Source organism: Dendrobates tinctorius, unplaced genomic scaffold (assembly GCF_039654945.1).
Source record: "Dendrobates tinctorius isolate UK_male_01 unplaced genomic scaffold, ASM3965494v1 ptg000028l, whole genome shotgun sequence".
Classification (NCBI taxonomy): Eukaryota; Metazoa; Chordata; class Amphibia; order Anura; family Dendrobatidae; genus Dendrobates; species Dendrobates tinctorius.
This window is the reverse complement of record NW_027361696.1, coordinates 21,938,367-21,961,521: the sequence shown is the minus strand read 5'-3', so window position 1 is coordinate 21,961,521 and position 23,155 is coordinate 21,938,367. Positions and strand designations below refer to the sequence as shown.

At 46.5% G+C, this 23,155-nt stretch overlaps 1 protein-coding gene across 2 annotated transcripts in view; it reads right to left on the bottom strand.

The window, feature by feature from the left end:
* Positions 1-22,661, bottom strand: part of NPHS1 (NPHS1 adhesion molecule, nephrin) — a 56,531-nt gene extending 33,870 nt beyond the window's left edge. Inside the window, exons 1-4 of one of the 2 annotated variants that reach the window (XM_073570458.1) lie at positions 22,482-22,661; positions 9,529-9,599; positions 7,320-7,517; positions 6,777-6,899 (exon numbers count right to left, since the gene is read on the bottom strand). In XM_073570458.1, coding sequence (XP_073426559.1) covers positions 6,777-6,899; positions 7,320-7,517; positions 9,529-9,577 — 370 coding nt within the window. In that variant the 5' untranslated portion in view covers positions 9,578-9,599; positions 22,482-22,661. Of the gene's footprint in view, positions 1-6,776; positions 6,900-7,319; positions 7,518-9,528; positions 9,763-22,481 lie in introns of those variants that run through there. The other variant, XM_073570457.1, reaches the window with a different exon arrangement.
* Between the last annotated feature and the right edge of the window lie 494 nt (positions 22,662-23,155).

Below are 23,155 nucleotides of genomic sequence, written 5' to 3'. Positions count from 1 at the left end.
TAGACCTAAACGGCATTCCAGAAAGAATGTGAAAAAATTAAGTGTCCAAACCACAGGTGCTGTAGCTTGCTTAACAGCTGGGCTCCTCTGCTGAGTAGCACACAGTTCTTACATAAACAGGCGGCATAGCTTGGTTCACAGGTGGCCAACTCTGCTGAGTAGCATACACAATTACTAGGACCAAAGTATTAAGTGGTGTAAATGCAGTCAAAAACTGGTTCTTTCATAATCAGGCGGCATAGCTCGGTTCACGGGTGGGCTCCTCTTCTGAGTAGCAGACACAGTTACTAGGCCCAAAAGGATTTTCAGGACAACATGCAGTAAAACATTATTAGAAACACACACGGTGTAGCTCCTTCACAGGTGTACTACACCGCTGGCTACCAGACACCGCTACTATGCCCTAAAACTGTCTATTATCATTGAAAACCATTATTAATGTGAAAAAAAGATACGCTTTTGCTTAACGAAACGTTCTCGAACGGAAACTCGAACAGCCGAATTTTAATCAAAGTGTTGTAGTTCGACGAACGGATCTAACACCAGCCAAAACAGCTAGAATTTGAACTTGGCCAACAGTTCCACTCAAACACCACTCATCTGTAATCAGGAGGCAGACTCAGACGGTCTCAGGCACAGTATGGATTCGACAAGATTGCAGAAAGTTGAGAAAGGGTACAGTATCACCGGATACCAGGTATATATAGCATAGTTTAAACATTTAAAATCTCCGTGTTTATTTCCGGAGTCCGACAAAGACACTCACAGCCTCAGTATGGATTAGACAACAATCTAAAAAGTAGAAAAAGGGAAATGTTTTTGAAGCGTACACCAGTATGCACTGTTGGGTTATTTTTAAATCTTCATATATATTTCTGTCTCAGTAAGACGGTCCAGACTCTCCGCAAGAGGAAACGAGATGGATAAAAGTACAGACATAAAGTCGAGTGATTGCAGAAATTTAGGAATTACTAATCAGGGGAAAAACTCAGAGGCGATGCTGACCCTCAATTACTTTGTGTCTGGAGACAGCGAAAACAGTTCTTTGTGAAGAAAGAGTTGCTGTATCGCAATACCGTTGATCCCATCACCGTTACTCATCTCCATCAAATTTTGATCACAAGGAGAGATGTAGACATGGTCCTCACTTCCTATCATGATCTGTCAGGTAACTTTGGAGTGCAAAAGACAGAAGCCACAGGCTGTAGGCGATTCAATTGGATTGGCTTGAGAGGGCACATTTAAAAATGTGGGCAGGAATGTCACACGCCTGTGAGTAGGAAAACTGTGAAAGCTGATGATAAACCACCACTGCATCTCATTGTGAGTCGACGTCCATAAGAAATGGAAGCCATTGATCATCTGAAGCTAGAGCCCGGCCAGCAGGACAGGGCATAGCTACGTCTTAACCATCATCTATCAGTTCACCAAATTTGTAGTGGCAGTCCCAGGGAAGGATTTGACAGCCCAGACTACATAGCGGAGGAGCAGGGATAGGTAAATATTGCAAATGCTGGGGCCCTGCCCAAGCAAGGGGGGCCCACTCGTGGGCGTCGGTACTGGCACTGGGCCCCTCATAGTACGCCGGTGTGTCTGACGGCGGGTGTGCACCCCCACCGTCAGAGACACTTGATTGCACTATGAGGGACCCTGTGCCAGTGCCGGCGCCCAAAAGTCGGCCCACCCACCTGTCCAGGGCAATGGCACTCGCACGGTTGCGTGCGCTAGGTGGTGACTCCGGCCATGGAGGGGGAGGCAGCCCAGTTAGGGAGGTTTAAAAAATGGCATATGTTGGTGTTGGAGATTCAGCAGCTGCAAATGGAGGAATTGGAGAAGTCCGAGGAAGAGGAGGACAAAAGCGAGCCATTTTTCTGGCAACCTATGTGTCATCAGGGGAAGGTGGGACAAAATCCTTTGAAACCCATGCATGGTTCATTTTAATGAAGGTTAGATCATCAACATTTTGAGTCGACAGACGGGTCCTTTTTTTCTGTCAGGATTGAGCCAGCAGCACTGAAGACTCTTTCCGATAGCACACTAGCAGCAGGGCAAGCGAGCTCCTGTAAGGCATATTGTGCCAATTCAGGCCAGGCATCCAGTTTAGAGGCCCAATAGTCAAAGGGGAATGACCTGTGAGGGAGAACATCGATATGGGACGAGAAGTAGTTTGTAACCATAGTTGACAACTGCTGTCTCCTGTCACTTCCAATCGATGCAGTATTACCAGTCGTGTGAGCAGGACTTGAAAAATCAGTCCACAACATGGTCATGAAACCCCTGTCTCCAACGCCACTTCTGATGTGTGCACCACGAACACCTCTTCCATGTTGCCCCCTACGGCTCGTTGGAGAACCATCACCGCTGCTGTGTGCTGGGAATGCCTCAAACAAATGGTTTACCAGAGTTGCTTGTTTGTTAGCCAATATTAGGTCAAGGTTCTCCTGTGGCATGATGTTTTGGAATTTGCCTTTATAGCGTGGATCCAGGATGCCATCCAACCAGTAGTCGTCATCGTTCATCATTTTGGCAATGCGGGGGTCCCTTTTTAGGATCTGCAAGGCATAATCTGACATGTGGGCCAATGTTCCTGGTGTCAAAGATGCACTGTGAGTGCTGGGTGGAGGAGCACTTTCTGGCAAATCCACATCCCTCCAGTCACGCACAAACCCTGTACCTGACCTTGCCACGCCAACATTTTCTCTTGCCCCACGAGAAGCATCCTCCTCCCCTAAATAATCATCCCCATCATCATCCTCCTCCTCTTCTTCTTCTTCCTCCACCTTGTCCAGGAGAGGTCCCGGAGCAGACAATGGCTGACTGTCAACAAGGCTTCCCTCCTCCTCTTCCTCATCCTCCTCGGCTGCAGACGCCTGCTCCTTAATGTGCGTCAAAGTTTGCATGAGCAGACGCATAAGTGGGATGCTCATGCCTTTGATGGCGTCATCTGCGCTTACCAGTCGTGTGCATTCCTCAAAACACTGAAGGACTTTACAGAGGTCTTTCAGCTTCGACCACTGCACACCCGACAACTCCATGTCTGCCCTCAGAGTGCCTCGCCATGTATCCTCCCACAAATGCATTACGGCCTGCCTCTGTTCGCACAGCCTCTGAACCATGTGCAGAGTGGATTTCCACCTTGTTGCAACGTCGATAATTAGGCGGTGCTTGGGAAGTTGGAGCAATCGCTGCAGCTTCTGCATACGACTGGAGTGTACGGGCGACCGGCGGATGTACGAGCACAGTGTTTGGACCTTCTGGAGCAGGCCTGTTAACTCCGGATAATTATTGAGGAATGCACTGCACCACCAGGTTCAAGGTGTGAGCCAGGCAAGGTATGTGGCTGAGTTTTGAAAGGGCTATGGCTGCCACAAAATTCCGGCCATTATCACTAACTACCTTGCCTGCCTCAAGATGTAGACTACCCAGCCATGACTCAGTTTGTTGCAGCAAGTAGTCGGCCACTACCTCCGCGGTGTGTCTGTCACCCAAACACATCATCTTCAACACAGCCTGCTGCGTCTTACCACTAGCTGTTCGATAGTGGGACACCGAGTGTGCAACACTGGCAGCTGCGGATGGAGTGCTCGTGCGACTGTGCTCTGTGGACGAGCTTTCGCTTCTGGAGGAGGAGGAGGGTCGAACGCCTACAGCCAACTGTTTCCTATACCGTGGGCTAGGCAGCACTGTCCCACCGTCGCTGTCCCCTGTGGACCCTGCATCCACCACATTAACCCAGTGCGCAGTGATGGACACGTAACGGCCCTGGCCATGCCTACCATGCATCTGTTGTGAGGTGCACCTTTCCACTCACTGATTGCTTGAGTGCATGGACAATGCGGTCTTTCACATGAAGGTGGAGGGCTGGGATGGCTTTGCGAGAAAAGAAGTGCCGACTGGGTAGGTCATAGCGTTTTACTGCGTAGGCCATGAGTTCGCGGAAAGCTTCGCTTTCAACCAACCGGTAGGGCATCATCTCTAACGAGATTAGTTTGGCAATGTGGGCGTTCAAACCCAGTGTACACGGATGAGAGGATGAGTACTTTCTTGTCCTACTCATAGTCTCTGGTAGGGTGAGCTGGACTTGAGAGCTGCATATGGTGGAACTAGCGGTGGACATGGCGGACTGAGAGAGGGTTGATGATGGTGATGGAGTTGGTGTTCTTTCTGATGGCCTAGATTCAGTCTTTCGTAGCAATAACATTGTGATTCCCTGACTGCTTTGGCCTTGCGACGACACCAACATTTGCTGCTGGTGGTGTGCTAACCGGTGGGCTTACAGTGGGGGAAACGATGTAGCGTTGCTGACTACCTTCATTGGGAGCACGTGCACATGTGGTACTTGAGGTTTGGTAGTCCGTTCACGCTTGCAAGTGCATGGTGGTTAAATGTCTAAGCATGCAACTGGTATTCAAATTTCTCAGATTTTTCCCTCGGCTAAAGGTCTTTGCGCACTTCTTACAGATAACTCTTACAGATAACCTTTGCCTGATCATTAGGATTTTGTTCAAAAAAGTGCCACACTGCACTCTTCGTACTATGGAAGACATTTTGAGGCCTTGCACGCTGTGCTAATTTGACCGTCTGGCCTAGCTGTCCTGCAACTCTTTTGGTTTTTGTAACCCATTTTTGGACTGCTCCGGGCCTGCCAGATAACAGCTGTTGCAATGTCGATGCCTGCTGCGGATGCTCCTCCTCCTCTTCTGAGCTATTGGCAGCGGCACCCTCTTCCCCCAATGGATGCCAATCTGGGTCAACAACTGGGTCATCCATCACCTCCTCTTCAATGTCATGTGCACCTTCCTCTGTGTCACCATGTAAGGTGGTATAGTATACGGGAAGGGGCACCTGAGTTTCATCAGGGTCAGATTCTGGCTCAATGCACTGCGAGGACAATGTAGTACTCTGAGTGAAGGTACCAGCAGATAAATCTAGCTGTGGCTGTGCATCAGTGCACTCCATGTCAGATTCTTCTTCTTGGACTGGGTAATTCACGATTTGACTTGATAACCCAGGCATGGTATGTGAAAAGAGATCCATGGAGTAATCTGTAGTGTGGCCTGCCGCATCCTTTACTTTTGGTAGGGGTGAAGGACACAAGGAAAGGTGTGGTTCCTGACCATGAGCCTCCAATGACGACTCAGTGCTTTTATTTTTTCAAAGTTCAGAAGAGGAGGTGATAGAGCTGGAGGCTGTGTCAGCAATGTAAGCCAAAACTTGTTCCTGAATCTCCGGCTTTAAAAGTGGTCTACCTACTCCCAGAAAAGGGAGCCTTCGAGGCCTTGTGGAGCCAGACGATGACGCAGGCTCAACACCTCCTGTATTAGGTGCTATTGTGCTTTTGCCACTACCAGCAGATCCACCACCAACACCATCATTACCAGCTGGCAACCCCCGCCCACTTCCTCGGCCTCTTCCAACACACTTCCTCTTTTTTGGGAAAATGTACCCAAAATACCACCAGCAATATGGTACTGTAAAACAAGGTACAAGGTGTATATAGTACTGGGGAGAATTTGAATCTCCCTACAGACTTGAGGACACTGAACTATTATCTCAGGCCCAGTGTAGATTACACCTCAATATAACAGGCTGAAATTGGATGGTGTATAAAATTGTCTATATAGGACTGGGGAGAATTTGAATCTCCCTACAGACTTGAGGACACTGAACTAATATCTCAGGCCCAGTGTAGATTACACCTCAATATAACAGGCTGAAATTGGATGGTGTATAAAATGTCTATATAGGACTGGGGAGAATTTGAATCTCCCTACAAACTTGAGGACACTGAACTATTATCTCAGGCCCAGTGTAGATTACACCTCAATATAACAGGCTGAAATTGGATCATGTGTAAAATGTCTATATAGGACTGGGTAGAATTTGAATCTCCCTAGAGCTTTTCGCAAGCTGACAATGATGCTCTCAGTCCCAAGTATGGCAGCAGGCAGCCTAATAAGCAGGACTACTGCACACAAAAGTGTGGAAAAATGAACGCTTGGTAACTGGGCAAAAAAGAGGATGAAAAGTAATTTTGCTTTTAAAAAAGCAGTTTGCACAGCAGTGTGAAAACAGCAATGCAGCTATCAGGGAGCCTTATATGGCAGCCTAACAACCAACAGAGCTGATGCACCAAAATATAGCCTCCTCTGCACTGCACACAAACTGTTGTGTTGTACAGGCAAAATCGCTAGCAGCAGAAGCAGTTTTTTTGTATCTTCTTCCCTGCCTAACGCTCTCCCTACAGAATCAGCAGCAGCAGCTCTCCCTATTCTGAGATCAGCAGAAGTAAGATGACGGTCGGCGTGCACGCCCTTTTATAGCCCCTGTGACGCCACACAAAGCAAGCCAATCACTTGTATGCCCTTCTCAAAGATGGTGGTGGCCGCTGCGCATGTCATCGCGTTGCCCACAATGTGCGTGCTCCATCATTGGCTGAAAAAGGGCGCTGGAAGCATCTTTTGAAACGCGACTTTGGCGCTCTGGTCGCCGACCTCGTGGCCGACCTCACGCTATGGTCAGGTTTCGTTTCATGAAACCCGACTTTTGCGAAAGTCGGCGACTTTTGAAATTGACCGACCCGTTTTGCTCAACTCTACTAACCACGAGTGGAGAAAAAGTTTTGGTTTTATCATTCATATTCTCTGAAAAAAGACCAAGAAAGCAAAAATTTGGCCGGGGTATGAAAACTTTTGAGTACAACTGTATGGGATAGATAGTACAATATACTCAGTAATGGGGAATAATTGACATTGAATGCATGGCAGAGCACCTACTTAGTACCGTCAGTATTGCAGCATATGACATAATCCCCATGCTGACCTCCGACCTCCCCACTTGGCAGTGATACTGTGCGTCATCTGACAGCTCACAACGCTCGATACGTAGATTGTTCTCCCCTGTGGGGTTAATGAATGCAGAGATCCAATTAGAGAAAAATAATAATTATACGCGACACAGCTGGGCGAGTCGCCTGGATACACACAAAGGATGGCAGTGTAATTCATGGCATGTCGAGATATTACTAGTCATATGACCTGTTGTTTTTTATGGCAGGATGCTCATTGCATTTTTCCTAGAGCGGACTCACTGATTGGACAGTTTGTGCCCCAATTGTGTTGGAGTAAAAGGATCGGCGGCAAATGTTCCCCACGACTGATAACCCTGTATCATGTTACGTGAGTCACCTGACACGAGTGACATCATCACTTACAGGTCAGGTGTGACATCACTACCCTCCAAATACTTTCTGAACTGTGTTTTGTATTGGGGTGTTGACTATGGTGCAGACATATTTTGAGATCTTATGGGGGACGCACCTTTCTTGGGGTCTCCAATCATGCTGTAACGAGGGAATCCTGGTATCGTCCTCTCGGGTCCCAGGAGGAGCCCGTCCTTGACCCATTGCACTGTGCCCGATGCATGCTCCACTTCACAGACCAGCACAAGTGTCGACCCTTCCACCGCGGTGACATTATCCGGCTCCACACGGAACACCTGCTGGAGCCCAGCGGATCCTTGGAGAAGCAAGAGGAGAACATGGAAATTCTGAAGATACTGTGGATGTATAATTCTGCATCATCACCACGATATGAACTGTGAGGTCATATGGCCAGTGGAGATGTATCCATGATGCTCCCTGTCTGGAGAGCAGCTGCAAAATGAAACCACTGATAAATGAAAGGAATCCAAGCACTAAACAATAGGCCACCAGGAAAATTAAACCACAGGACACCAGGGAATCTAAACCATAGGACACCAGGGCAACTAAACCACAGGGCACCAGGAAAACTAAGCCACAGGACACCAAGAAACTAAACCACAGGACACCAGTAAAACTAAACCACAGGACAACAGGAAACGAAACTACTGGATGCCAGGGAAACTAAACCACAGGACACCAAGAAACTAAGCTACAGGACACCAAGAAACCAAACCACAGGACACCAGGGAAACTAAACCAAATAACACCAAGAAAGTAAACCACAGGACACCAGTGAAACTAAGCCACGGGACAACAAGAAACTAAACCTCAGGACACCAGGGAAACTAAACCACAGGACACCAAGGAAACTAAGCTACAAGACACCAAGAAACTAAACCACAGGACACCAGGGAAGCTAAACCACAGGACACCAGGAAAACTAAACCACAGGACACCAAGAAACTAAACCACAGGACATCAGGGAAAGTAAACCACTGCACACCAGGGAAACTAAGCCACAGGGCACTAAGAAACTAAACCACAGGACGCCAGGAAAACTAAACCACTGGGCATCAAGACACTAAACCACTGGACACCAGAGAAACTAAACCACAGGACACCAGGAAAACTAAACCACTGGGTATCAAGACGCTAAATCAGTAGACACCAGGGAAAGTAAATCACTGGATATCAGGGAAACTAAATCACTGAGCACCAAGACACTAAACCACTGGACACCAGGGAAACTAAACCACTGGACACCAGGGAAACTAAACCACTGGGCACCAAGACACTAAATCACTGGACATCAGGGAAACTAAACCACTTGAAACCAGGGAAACTAAACCACTGGGCACCAAGACACTAAACCACTGGACACCAGGAAAACTAAACCACTGGGCACCAAGACACTAAATCACTGGACACCAGGGAAACTAATCCATTGGACACAAGGGAAACTAAACCACTGGGCACCAAGACACTAAATCACAGGACACCAGGTAAACTACACCACTAGTAGAGATGAGCAAATATGTTCGGCTCCCTCCTTATTCGGCAAGCTACAGCGCTTACCGCATAAGCTGCAGAGGGAACCCCGATACAGCGCTGCAGCTGCCATGTGTCGCGGCTGTTTCACTGTCACAACACATGAATGTCGAGCCCAACAAACAGGCTCTCTATGCACGTGTCATGACTGTTACACAGCTGCGACACATGCAGTTGCGGAGTCAGACAGCTGATCAGCCGGAGCAATCCAAGTATCCGGGGTACCTCTACAGCTTATTCGGTAAGCGCTATAGTTTGCCGAATAAGGAGGGAGCCGAACATATTCGCACATCTCTAACACTAGGCACATTGCAGCACCGTGGCTCAGTGGTTAGCCTTGCAGCCTTGGGTTCCTGGGTTCAAATCCTGCCAAGGACAACATCTGCTAGGAGTTTGTATGTTCTCCTCATGTTTGCGTGGGTTTCCTCCGGGTTCCTCCCACATTCCAGAGACATACTGATAAGGAATGGGGACAGCGATGAATAATGTCTGTAAAGTGTTGCAGAATATGTTGGCGCTATATAAATAAAAAGATTATTATTATTATTAATGAACTGGGAAATGACCCATTGGACATCAGGAACTTCTTGCCTTTCAATTCCAGGGAAAGTAAACCTGAGAACACAAGGAACTGGAAACAATCCACTGTTCACCATTGACATGGAACAGCAGGACATAAGGATCTTAGCCTACTGGAAACTAAACTACTGGACACCCAAGAATGGGGGGTTAAACTACTGGACATCAGGGTGACATTCTCCAGATACTACACCTACCTCCAAGAATGCAGAGACAGATGGTCAGGATGATGGTGACACGGTCCATGTCCTCCTCTACTGGATGATGGCTACAAAAGTACAACACACAATTCAGAAGAAGTAAATCCACACAATAATGATCTGCAGAGAAAAACAGGGAAATCATCTGAATATGGAAATAACTGCACCATCAGCTGATATGTAACTGCACCAGCAGGATAATGAGCGCAGCTCTGGAGTATAATACATGATGTAACTCAGGATCAATACAGGATCAGTAATGTATGTACGCTGTGACTGCACCAGCAGAATAGTGAGTGCTGCTCTGGAGTATAATACAGGATGTAACTCAGAATCAGTACAGGATCAGTAATGTAATGTATGTACACAGTGACTGCACCAGCAGAATAGTGAGTGCAGCTCTGGAGGATAATACAGGATGCAATTCAGGATCAGTAATGTAATGTATGTACACAGTGACTGCACCAGCAGAATAGTGAGTGCAGCTCTGGAGTATAATACAGGATGTAACTCGGGATCAGTAATGTAATGTATGTACTTAGTGACTACACCTGCAGAATAGTGAGTGCAGCTCTGGAGTATAATACAGGATGTAACTCAGGATCAGTGATGTAATGTATGTACACAGTGACTGCACCAGCAGAATAGTGAGTGCAGCTCTGGAGTATAATACAGGATGTAACTCAGGATCAGTAATGTAACATATGTACACTGACTGCACCACAGAATAGTGAGAGCAGCTCTGGAGTATAATACATGTATCTCAGGATCAGTAATGTAATGTATATACACAGTGACTGCACCAACAGAATAGTGAGTGCAGCTCTGGGGTATAATACAGGACATAACTCAGGATCAGTAATGTAATGTATGCACACAGTAACTGCAGCAGCAGAATAGTGAGTACAGCTCTGGAGTATAATACAAGATGTAATCAGGATCAGTAATGTAATGTACAGTCATGGCCAAAAGTTTTGAGAATTACACAAATATTATATTTTCACATGATCTGCTGCCCTCTGGTTTTTATGTGTGTTTGTCAGATGTTTTTATCACATACAGAAATATAATTGCAATCATATTATGAGTAACAAAAGGTTATATTGACAGTTAGAATGAGTTAATGCAGCAAGTCAATATTTGCAGTGTTGACCCTTCTTCAGGACCTCAGCAATTCTCCCTGGCATGCTCTCAATCAACTTCTGGATCAAATCCTGACTGATAGCAGTCCATTCTTGCAAAATCAATGCTTTTATTTTGTCTGAATTTGAAGGTTTTTGTTTGTCCACCCGTCTCTTGATGATTGACCACAAGTTCTCAATGGGATTAAGATCTGGGGAGTTTCCAGGCCATGGTCCCAAAATCTCTATGTTTTGTTCCCTGAGCCATTTAGTTATCACCTTTGCTTTAGGGCAAGGTGCTCCATCATGTTGAAAAAGGCATTGTTGATCGCCAAACTGCTCTTGGACGGTTGGGAGAAGTTGCTCTTGGAGGACATTCTGGTACCATTCTTTATTCATGGCTGTGTTTTTAGGCAAGACTGAGAGAGAGCCCATTTCCTTGGCTGAGAAGCAACCCCACACATGAATGGTTTCAGGATGCTTGACAGTTGGCATGAGACAAGACTGGTGGTAGCGCTCACCTGGTCTTCTCCAAATAAGCCGTTTTCCAGATGTCCCAAACAATCGAAAAGGGGATTCATCAGAGAAAATGACTTTACCCCAGTCCTCAGCAGTCCACTCCCTGTACCTCTTGCAGAATATCAGTCTGTCCATGATGTTTTTCCTGGAGAGAAGTGGCTTCTTTGCTGCCCTCCTTGAGACCAGGCCTTGCTCCAAGAGTCTCCGCCTCAGTGCGTGCAGATGCACTCACACCTGCCTGCTGCCATTCCTGAGCAAGCTCTGCACTGCTGGTAGGCCAATCCCGCAGCTGAAACACTTTTAAGAGACGGTCCTGGCGCTTGCTGGTCTTTCTTGGGCGCCCTGGAGCCTTTTTGGCAACAAGGGAACCTCTCTCCTTGAAGTTCTTGATGATGCGATAGATTGTTGACTGAGATGCAATCTTTCTAGCTGCGATACTCTTCCCTGTTAGGCCATTTTTGTGCAGTGCAATGATGACTGCACGTGTTTCTTTAGAGATAACCATGGTTAACAGAAGAGGAACAATGATGCCAAGCACCAGCCTCCTTTTAAAGTGTCCAGTGGTGTCATTCTTACTTAATCATGACAGATTGATCTCCAGCCCTGTCCTCATCAACACCCACACCTGTGTTAATGGAGCAATCACTGAAACGATGTTAGCTGGACCTTTTAAGGCAGGGCAGCAATGATGTTGAAATGTGTTTTGGGGGATAAAGTTCATTTTCTAGGCAAATATTGACTTTGCAAGTAATTGCTGTTAAGCTGACCACTCTTTATAACATTCTGGAGTATATGCAAATTGCCATTAGAAAAAATGAAGCAGTAGACTTTGTAAAAATTAATATTTGTGTCATTCTCAAAACTTTTGGCCATGACTGTATGTACACAGTGCGTGCACCAGCAGAATAGTGAGTGCAGCTCTCGTGTATAATACAGAATGAACTCAGGATCAGTAATGTAATGTATGTACACAGTGCGTGCACCAGCAGAATAGTGAGTGCAGCTCTGGAGTATAATACAGGATGTAACTCGGGATCAGTAATGTAATGTATGTACTTAGTGACTACACCTGCAGAATAGTGAGTGCTGCTCTGGAGTATAATACAAGGATGTTACTCAGGATCAGTAAGGTAATATATGTACACTGACTGCACCACAGAATAGTGAGTGCAGCTCTGGAGTATAATACAGGATTTAACTCTGGATCAGTAATGTACTGTATGTACACAGTGACTGCACCAGCTGAATAGTGAGTGCAGCTCTGGAGTATAATACAGGATGTAACTCAGGATCAGTAATGTGTTATGATTGAGTCACCGTAGGAGGCAAAAACAGAAATGCTAGCTAAGTCCAGAAAACCAGAGAAGTTGGCAGCTATCGGATTGCAGACCCCTGAACCTATCAACACAACTAGCAGTAGCCGTGGGGGGTTCCTACGATGCTCTAGACCCCTCGATCACAGCCGGAGAATTAAATAGGCCTAAAGAAAGAAAGGGGAAATCTAAACTGCCCCAGAGCAGACCCCAAAGCAATAGGCAGCCCCCAACATATAATGACGGTGAAGCAAGATGAAAACACTAACACAGACAGAAAGATAGACTGAGCAAAGACGGGGCCCCAGCTAACTAGATAGAAAAGGACAGGAAGGTTGCTGTCTGCAATCCGTGAAAAACCCTATGAAAATAAGAGCCAACAGACTGACAGTGAAAAAGGCCCTGAAGACACTAGGCTTCAAAAAGCTATGTCAGTACTCAGGAATATTCTGAAGGCAGAGCAACAGGCAAAAGGAGATTCAGCTCACCCCAGCAGGGAATGGCAGAATCCAGAAAAGCAAGGAAAACAAAAACAAAACACAAATGCAACAGGCAAAGCAAAAATCTTAGCTTTAGAGGAGCAGGAATCAGACTGGTGTCCTAGAAGTCCACAGAGAAATCACCCGCAGGGCAGAAGGGCGTCGGCAGCCTTATATCCAGTCCGTGACTCCACTCAGCCAGTCATCCTCATTAGACTCAGGTGCCTGATAATCAGGCTCATTACCTTCCTTTACCAGAATAGGGAGTTCACCAGACCTCAGTGACGAAGGGGAAAATGAACTCACAACAGTACCTCCCCCTTGAGGAGGGGGTCACCGAACCCTCAACCATGCCACCAGGGCGATCAGGGTGAGCCCGATGAAAGGCACGCACCAATCTTTTGGCATGAATATCAGAGGCAGAGACCCAGGAATTATCCTCCTGACCATAACCCTTCCACTTAGCCAAACGGGAATCCAGTATTTTCTCTACCTCATATTCCATGTTACCTTCAACCAATACAGGGTCTGGAGGTGCTACCCCAGGAACAACTGGTTCAACAAACCTCTCCAACAAGGACTTATGGAACACATTATGGATTTTAAATGTGACAGGAAGAGCCAAACGAAAAGAGACCGGATTAATAATCTCCAAAATCTTGTAAGGTCCAATAAATCTAGGCTTAAACTTAGGAGAAGCCACCTTCATAGCAATATTTTTTGATGATAACCACACCATATCACCAATCTTAAACTGGGGACCAATGGTCCTATGTCGATTGGAAAACCGCTGGGCCTTTTCCTGGGAGAGAGATAACTTATCCACCACTTGGTCCTAGATCTGGTGCATTCTCTCCACCACAGTATCAACACCTGGGCAGGCAGAAGGCTCCACCTGCCCTGAAGAAAATCGAGGATGAAACCCAAAGTTACAAAAAAAAGGTGACATCAAAGTGGCAGAACTAGCTCTATTATTTAAAGCAAATTCGGCCAAGGGCAAAAATGAAACCCAATCATCCTGATCAGCGGAAACAAAAAAAATCTCAAATACAACTCCAAGGTCTGGTTTGTTCTCTCTGTCTGCCCATTGGTCTGGGGGTGAAAAGCAGAGGAGAAGGACAACTGAATTCCCAGCTTGGAACAGAAAGTCCTCCAAAATCTAGACACAAACTGAACTCCTCTGTCAGATACAATGTTCTCAGGAATCCCGTGTAAGCGAACCACCTGTTGCAAAAACAGGGGCACCAACTCAGAGGAAGATGGCAACTTAGGGAGTGGTACAAGATGAACCATCTTAGAGAACTTATCACAAATCACCCAAATAACAGTCATTCTTTGAGAGACCGGCATATCAGAGATGAAATCCATTGAAATATGGGTCCATGGCCTCCTGGGGACCGGCAAAGGCAACAACAACCCACTAGAGCGAGAACAAGATTTAGACCGGGAGCAAGTCCCACAGGACTGCACAAAATTCCTGACATCATGAGACAAGGTGGGCCACCAAAAAGAGCGACTCACCAGATCTCTAGTACCAAAAATACCTGGATGACCAGCCAATGCAGAGCAATGAACTTCAGACATCACTCTCTTCTTCCACTGGTCAGGAACATACAACTTTCCACTGAGACAACGCTCAGGTTTGTCCTCCTGGAACTCTTGCAGCGCAAGTCTCAAATCGGGCGAGATGGCAGAAAGAACTACCTCTTCGCCTAAGATGGTAGCAGGCTTGGTCACCACAGGAGAATCAGCAAAGAAACTCCTAGAGAGGGCGTCTGCCTTGACATTCTTTGGTCCAGGAAGAAAAGAGACCGCAAAATCAAAACGTGTAAAAAACAAGGCCCACCTAGCCTGTCTAGGGTTCAAGCGTTTAGCCGACTCTAAGTAAATCAAATTCTTGTGGTCAGTGAGGACCACAACTTGATGTTTAGCTCCCTCCAACCAATGTCTCCACTCCTCAAATGCCCACTTCATGGCCAACAGCTCCCGATTCCCCACATCATAGTTACGTTCAGATGGAGAGAACTTTCGGGAAAAGAAAGCACAGGGATTCATTTTAGATGTTACAGGATCCTTTTGGGACAAAACAGCTCCTGCACCAATCTCAGAAGCATCCACCTCTACCTGGAACGGGAGTGAGCCATCAGGTTGCCGCAAAACCGGGGCGGAGGTAAATCTTCGCTTCAGCTCCTGAAAGGAAGCAACAGCCTCCGGAGACCAATTCAACACATCAGCACCCTTCTTAGTCAGATCAGTCAATGGCTTGGCAATACTAGAAAATTTTGCTATAAATTTCCGATAAAAATTAGCAAAACCCAAAAACTTCTGGAGGGCCTTCAAAGAAGTGGGCTGAACCCAATCATAAATGGCCTGTACCTTGGCTGGGTCCATTTCAATAGTTGACAGAGACAAAATAAATCCCAAAAATGAAATCCTCTGTACTCTAAAAAGGCATTTCGATCCTTTGACATACAGGGAATTCTCCCTCAAGATCCGGAACACAGTCCGAATATGTTCCACATGAGAATCCCAATCCTTGGAGAAGATCAAAATATCATCCAGATAGATAATCAAAAATTTATCGACAAAGTCTCGGAAAATATCGTTCATGAAGCACTGGAAGACAGAAGGGGCATTAGTGAGCCCAAAAGGCATCACTAGGTACTCAAAATGTCCCTCTGGAGTATTAAACGCCATCTTCCATTCATCCCCCTGCTTAATGCGGATAAGATTATACGCCCCCTGAGGTCAAGCTTGGTAAACCAGCAAGCACCTCTAACTCTAGAGAATAGATCCGAAATCAGGGGTAACGGATACTGATATTTAATAGTAATTTTATTGAGGGCACGATAATCAATACAAGGCCTTAAAGAACCATCCTTTTTGGCCACAAAAAAAAAAACGGCACCTAAGGGTGAAGAGGATGGTCTAATATGACCCTTCTCCAACGCCTCCTTAATATAGGACCGCGTAGCCTCGTGCTCGGGTACAGATAAATTGAAGAGCCGACCCTTGGGAAATTTACACCCCGGGCTTAGTTCAATTGCACAGTCATAACTCCTATCCTCGAGGAGGCAAGGACGCAGACTCATTCTCACTAAATACATCATAAAAGTCCGCCAAATAGTCAGGAACATCATGCGACTGAGGAGAGGTGGAAAAAACCGGAGCCTCACTAAAGGCACACCGACAACCCCAACTCACCACAGACACAGATTTCCAATCCAAAACTGGATTATGAATTTGCAACCAGGGAAACCCCAGAACAACGGCATCATGCAGACCATGCAACACCAAAAATCTGCAATTTTCTTGATGGTCTGGGGCGACCCGCATGACCACCTGGGTCCAAAACTGAGGTTTATTTTTAGCCAAAGGAGTAGCATCAATCCCCCTCAAAGGGATAGGCGTCTGCAGAGGTGTCATCGGAAATCCACAACGTTTAGCAAAATCCAAGTCCATTAGGTTTAGCGCTGCTCCCGAATCCACAAAAGCCTTGGCGGAAAATGTGGACAGGGAGCAGATCAGAGTAATTGCCAGAAGAAACTTAGGTTGAACACCACCAACAGAAAACGTGTGTGCAAAGCGTTTCTCTTGTTTAGGACAAACAGAAATAATATGTGAGGCATCTCCACAGAAAAAACACAGCTTATTACGCCTTCTGAACTCCTGACGTTGCGCCTTAGACAAAACTCTATCACATTGCATAGGTTCAGACGTCTGTTCAACCGGTGGCAACACCTCTCGTGCAATCCTGCGTTCACGCAAACGCCGACCAACCTGAATGGCTAATGACATAGAATCGTCCAGACCAGAGGGAACAGGAAATCCCACCATAGTATCTTTTACGGCTTCTGACAAACCCTTCCGAAAGAGAGCAGCCAAGGCATTATCATTCCAGGTAGTAAGGACCGCCCACTTTCGGAACTTTTGACAGTACAACTCTGCAGAATCTCGACCCTGGTTCAATGCCAACAGGGTCTTTTCAGCCTGATCAATAGCATTAGGTTCGTCATACAACAACCCCAAAGCTTGAAAGAATGCGTTCACATTAGTCAGAATAGGATCATCTGGTTTCAAAGAAAACGCCCAATCCTGGGGATCGCCACGCAGCACAGAGATGACAATTTTAACCTGCTGCGCGGAGCTCCCTGACGAGTTAGGCTTCAAGGCAAAAAATAATTTACAATTATTTTTGAAACTCAAAAATTTAGATTGATCCCCAAAAAATACATCAGGTGTAGGGATCTTTGGTTCAACAGCATGCGAATGAGCAAGGTAGGCGGAAATTCCCCGCACTTCCGCAGCGAGCTGCTCCACACGATCAGACAATTGCTTTATCTCCATTGAGAGAAAAAAAAATTCCCCCTACGGCCTCAGAGATATAGAAGAATATACACACTCTTTTTTTTTTTTTTTTAAGGCACAATTCTTTCCTGCTATTGAGTACCCTAGGATCTGCGGTATGGCGGGTGATTCTGTTATGATTGAGTCACCGTAGGAGGCAAAAACAGAAATGCTAGCTAAGTCCAGAAAACCAGAGAAGTTGGCAGCTATCGGATTATAGACCCCTGAACCTATCAACACAACTAGCAGTAGCGGTGGGGGGTTCCTACGATGCCCTAGACCCCTCGATCACAGCCGGAGAATTAAATAGGCCTAAAGAAAGAAAGGGGAAATCTAAACTGCCCCAGAGCAGACCCCAAAGCAATAGGCAGCCCCCAACATATAATGACGGTGAAGCAAGATGAAAACACTAACACAGAAAGATAGACTGAGCAAAGACGGGGCCCCAGCTAACTAGATAGCCCAGCAGGGAATGGCAGAATCCAGAAAAGCAAGGAAAACAAAAACAAAACACAAATGCAACAGGCAAAGCAAAAATCTTAGCTTTAGAGGAGCAGGAATCAGACTGGTGTCCTAGAAGTCCACAGAGAAATCACCCGCAGGGCAGAAGGGCGTCGGCAGCCTTATATCCAGTCCGTGACTCCACTCAGCCAGTCATCCTCATTAGACTCAGGTGCCTGATAATCAGGCTCATTACCTTCCTTTACCAGAATAGGGAGTTCACCAGACCTCAGTGACGAAGGGGAAAATGAATTCACAACAGTAATGTATGTATACAGTGACTGCACCAGCAGAATAGTGAGTGCAGCTCTGGAGTATAATACAGGATGTAACTCTGGATCAGTAATGTATGTACTTAGTGACTACACCTGCAGAATAATGAGTGCAGCTCTGGAGTATAATACAGGATGTAACTCAGGACCAGTAATGTAATGTATGTACACAGCGACGGCACCAGCTGAGTAGTGAGTGCAGCTCTGCAGTATAATACAGGATGTAACTCAGGACCAGTAATGTAATGTATGTACACAGTGACTGCACCAGCAGAATAGTGAGTGCAGCCCTGGAGTATAATACAGGATGTAACTCAGGATCAGTACAGGATCAGTAATGTAATGTATGTGCACAATGAGTGCACCAGCAGAATGGTGAGTGCAGCTCTGGAGTATAATACAGGATGTAACTCAGGATCAGTAATGTAATGTATGTACTTAGTGACTACACCTGCAGAATAGTGAGTGCACCTCTGCAGTATAGTACAGGATGTAACTCAGGATTAGTGATGTAATGTATGTACACAGTGACTGCACCAGCAGAATAGTGAGTGAAGCTCTGGAGTATAATACAAGGATGTTACTCAGGATCAGTAATGTAATATATGTACACTGACTGCACCACAGAATAGTGAGTGCAGCTCTGGAGTATAATACAGGATGTAACTCAGGATCAGTAATGTAATATATGTACACTGACTGCGCCACAGAATAGTGAGTGCAGCTCTGGAGTGTACTACAGGATGTAACTTGGGATCAGTAATGTACTGTATGTACACAGTGACTGCACCAGCAGAATAGTGAGTGCAGCTCTGGAGTATAATACAGGATGTAACTCTGGATCAGTAATGTACTTAGTATGTACACAGTGACTGCACCAGCAGAATAGTGAGTGCAGCTCTGGAGTATAATACAGGATGTAACTCAGGATCAGTAATGTAGTGTATGTACACAGTGACTGCACCAGCAGAATAGTGAGCGCTGCTCCCTGATGGTATGCAGTGTCAGTAATGTAAAGTGTAACTAATAAAAGCAGTAATTATAGAGATTGGTTACATCAATGAGGAGACGTCTTGCTGCAGATATCATGAAGCCTGTTCCATATTACACGCTGATGATTGCTCCTGGGCTTTGATGCTGATGATACAAGGTAACAACTCTCCTGAGATTAATCAGATGACCTGACATTATCAGGGCCAGTTCTCCTCGTGCTTGGATGGCTGCCTGACAAGCTTTGTCCAGAGTGGTTCTTCTCACCCGACTTTTCACAGCATCTCCAGGTTACAGATATATGGAAAGATATATTTATTTTTGCACGAAAGTTTTATGTAACTGTGGACAAAATGCTGAACAGTACGATTGCTATAAGAATAGGAGATTTCACAGAATGCAAAGTGAATAAAGAAAAGAGAATTGGAAATCACATCAATACTTTATGCTGAGGATAGTTTTTAATGACATTGGATGGATGTTTTGGAGCCAATCAGACGCCTCCTGATGATATTTCATGATGGGTAAGTGTCTCCTGAATTTTTCAGCATTGAGGACACCATGAATCCTGGCCAAATCTGCTGAAATGCGGTCACAAACTTGCAGGACCTTCGACCGTGCGTCACAGCTGCTGCAGACCCTCATTATGGTGCCACTCTCCAGCCTCCTGGGAACATTCGGCTTCTGCTACACCCAAATATTTCCCATTGTCAATCCTCGGTCCAAAGACTCCCTGAAATTTTTCTGCACCCTGGCTCCTATACTTTCTTATATGGTTCAGTCACTTGGTTTTATTTCCATGGCTGGTTTCTTGGCCATTTTTTGGAAGTATAATGTGTCCTACATCTGCTGAATTAAGTTTCCTTGGCCAACCATCGCATCTACGGTCTACAACGTTGCCCATTTCTTGGTGCTTCTTCTGTAGAGCGTGAACTCCACATCATGAAACCCCACCTATTGTGAACTCTTTGCCTGGGAGAGACCTCGCTGATGCAGTATAACTACCTGGTCTTGTTGCTGCACTCAGTCTTGCCTTGGTGCATGACCGATGACAGGAAACTGTCATCTACAACCTCATCTTTGTATCGGAGTTTGTCTGTTCCTCACCCTGTTTTAAGCCTCCTACACACCTGTTTCTGTGTCATTTAAATGTCTGTGTCATTTAAATGTCTGTGTTTCAACCTCTATAGGAAAATGATGATCATTATCACCTGATTGATATAATTGATTACTCATACACCTGATTATACTCTTACAAAATCCCCGGCTTTATACAAGTGTATCTACAAGAAATGATTAGGGCAAAGGAATGACGCCAGAGAATGATGAGATTTGGATTTGGGATAGTTACATTTCTGTAGAACATGGGACCTCAAACTACGGCCCGCGGGCCACATGCGGCCCGCAAAGGACTTTTGTCCGGCCCCTGGCCAGGCTGACATTAAACTGCACTGATTACAGGGCCGACGGGCCCTGTAATCGCGGGCGGGACGAGCCCTCAGTATGCAGCAGAGACCACACAGGCGACGTGATTATCATCACGCCGCCTGTGCCTGTGCTGGAAGAAGATGGAGATGAGCGGGCGCCTCTTCAGAGCAGCAGGGGACATAGGTGAGTACTGTTTTTTTTTTCTATTTAACTCCGGGTCCTATTGGGGACCTGTGCTGCATTATGGGAACCTGTGCTGCCTTTTGGGGACCTGTGCTACGTATTGGGGACATGTTCCTGCCTATTTGGGACCTGTGCTGCCTACTGGGGACCTGTGCTACCTTTTGAGGACCTGTTCTACGTATTGGGGACATGTTCCTGCCTATTTGGGACCTGTGCTGCCTACTGGGGACCTGTGCTACGTATTGGGGACATGTTCCTGCCTATTTGGGACCTGTGCTACCTACTGGGGACCTGTGCTACCTTTTGGGGACCTGTGCTACATATTGGGGACATGTTCCTGCCTATTTGAGACCTGTGCTACCTTTTGGGGACCTGTTACAATACGTATTGGGGACATGTTCCTGCCTATTTGGGACCTGTGCTGCCTACTGGGGACCTGTGCTACCTTTTGGGGACCTGTGCTACGTATTGGGGACATGTTCCTGCCAATTTGGGACCTGTGCTGCCTACTGGGGACCTGTGCTACCTTTTGGGGACCTGTGCTACGTATTGGGGACATGTTCCTGCCTATTTGGGACCTGTGCTGCCTACTGGGGACCTGTGCTACCTTTTGGGGACCTGTGCTACGTATTGGGGACATGTTCCTGCCGATTTGGGACCTGTGCTGCCTACTGGGGACCTGTGCTACCTTTTGGGGACCTGTGCTACGTATTGGGGACATGTTCCTGCCTATTTGGGACCTGTGCTACCTATTGGGGACCTGTACACCTGCCTATTGGGGACCTGTACACCTGCCTATTGGGGACCTGGACACCTGCCTATTGGGGACCTGTACACCTGCCTATTGGGGACCTGTGCTGCCTATTGGGGACTGTGCTGCCTTTTGGGGACCTGTGCTACATATTGAGCACATTTTCCTGCCTATTGGGGACCTGTGCTGCCTATTGGGGACATTTACCTGCCTATTAGGGACCTGTGCTGCCTATTGGGGACTGTGCTGCCTATTGGGGAACTGTGCTGCCTTTTGGGGAACTGTGCTACATATTGAGCACACTGTCCTGCCTATTGGGGACATTTACCTGCCTATTGGGGACCTGTGCTGCTTATTGGGGACATTTACCTGCCTTTTAGGGACCAATGCTGCCTATTGGGGATTCTTGCACCACACTAGTCTGAGCCTGTGGTAAAAGTGGAGTTCCACCAATATGGGCAGTGGTGAGGCTGCATTATGTGCACTGATCAGGCTGCATCGATGGGCACCGATCAGGCCGCATTGATCGGCGCTGATCAGGCTGCATCAATGGGCACTGATCAGGCCGCATTGCCGGGCGCTGATCAGGCCGTATCGATGGGCACTGATCAGGCCGCATTGCTGGGCGCTGATCAGGCCGCATTGCTGGGCGCTGATCAGGCCGCATTGCTGGGCCTATTTTGTTTTATTATTTCTAAATAAGATATGTGCAGTGTGCATATGAATTTGGTCCTAATTTTTTTTAAACTATATTATGGCCCTCCAGTGGTCCGAGGGACCGTGATCTGGCCCCCTGTTTAAAAAGTTTGAGGACCCCTGCTGTAGAATAACTCTATGTCAGCCTTAACAGCAATTTTAGGTATTCTATTCATGAACCAGGAAGCCCAGTATGAACATTTACAACACTGATAACAGGGAACAATAGAATAGATACCGATAAAGGTCCCTTTAAGTATTGAGGAGAAGTAAGGATAATAGAATTTGGGTGGTAGGAAGCAGGTTACAAAATGGGGTAATACAGAGGACTGATCGCTAATCGGACTTACCCTGTCTGCGGCAGATATCCGGGATGTCACCGTCTGCGCTTCGCACTTCACAGAATGAGCTTCTCCATCCCACGGGCTCCGACACCTTCTCCCTCTCCTCCTTATTGCTCAGAGATGGTGGGAGTCAGAGTATTCAGCAGTTGTAAGACTGACACATCATGTTCATCCCAATATCCTGTGACACCCACAGATCACCCCACACACCCCATACATTCCACGTGAACCCGGCGTTACATCAAAATCTCAGAATAACGTCTATGATGCTCTGGGGGCGGAATCACCAGCCCTTCATCTAGGGATCAAAACCAGAACCCCAAGAATGAATGTGCGTTCATGTCACTGATCACCAGCAGGTGGCAGCATTATGACACATTCCAACGGAGGTGTTCGGTCTGTGACTAAGGATGTGTTCACACGCTGCGTTTTGGTACTTTTTTTTGTTAACCAGAAACCAGTGTAGTAGTTAAAAAAAAAAAGGTGCGTACAATGCCTTCATTTTTCTCTCGTTTTTCGTGCGTATTTGCACCATTTTTAATTGCGTTTTTCACCCATTCATTTGATTGGATTAAAAGCGCTGCAAAAACGGTGAACGATGATGCAACGTAGCAGAGGTCAAAATACGAGAGGAAAGAAAAAACAGCGTGTGCAGGAGATTTCTGACACCATTGATTGTG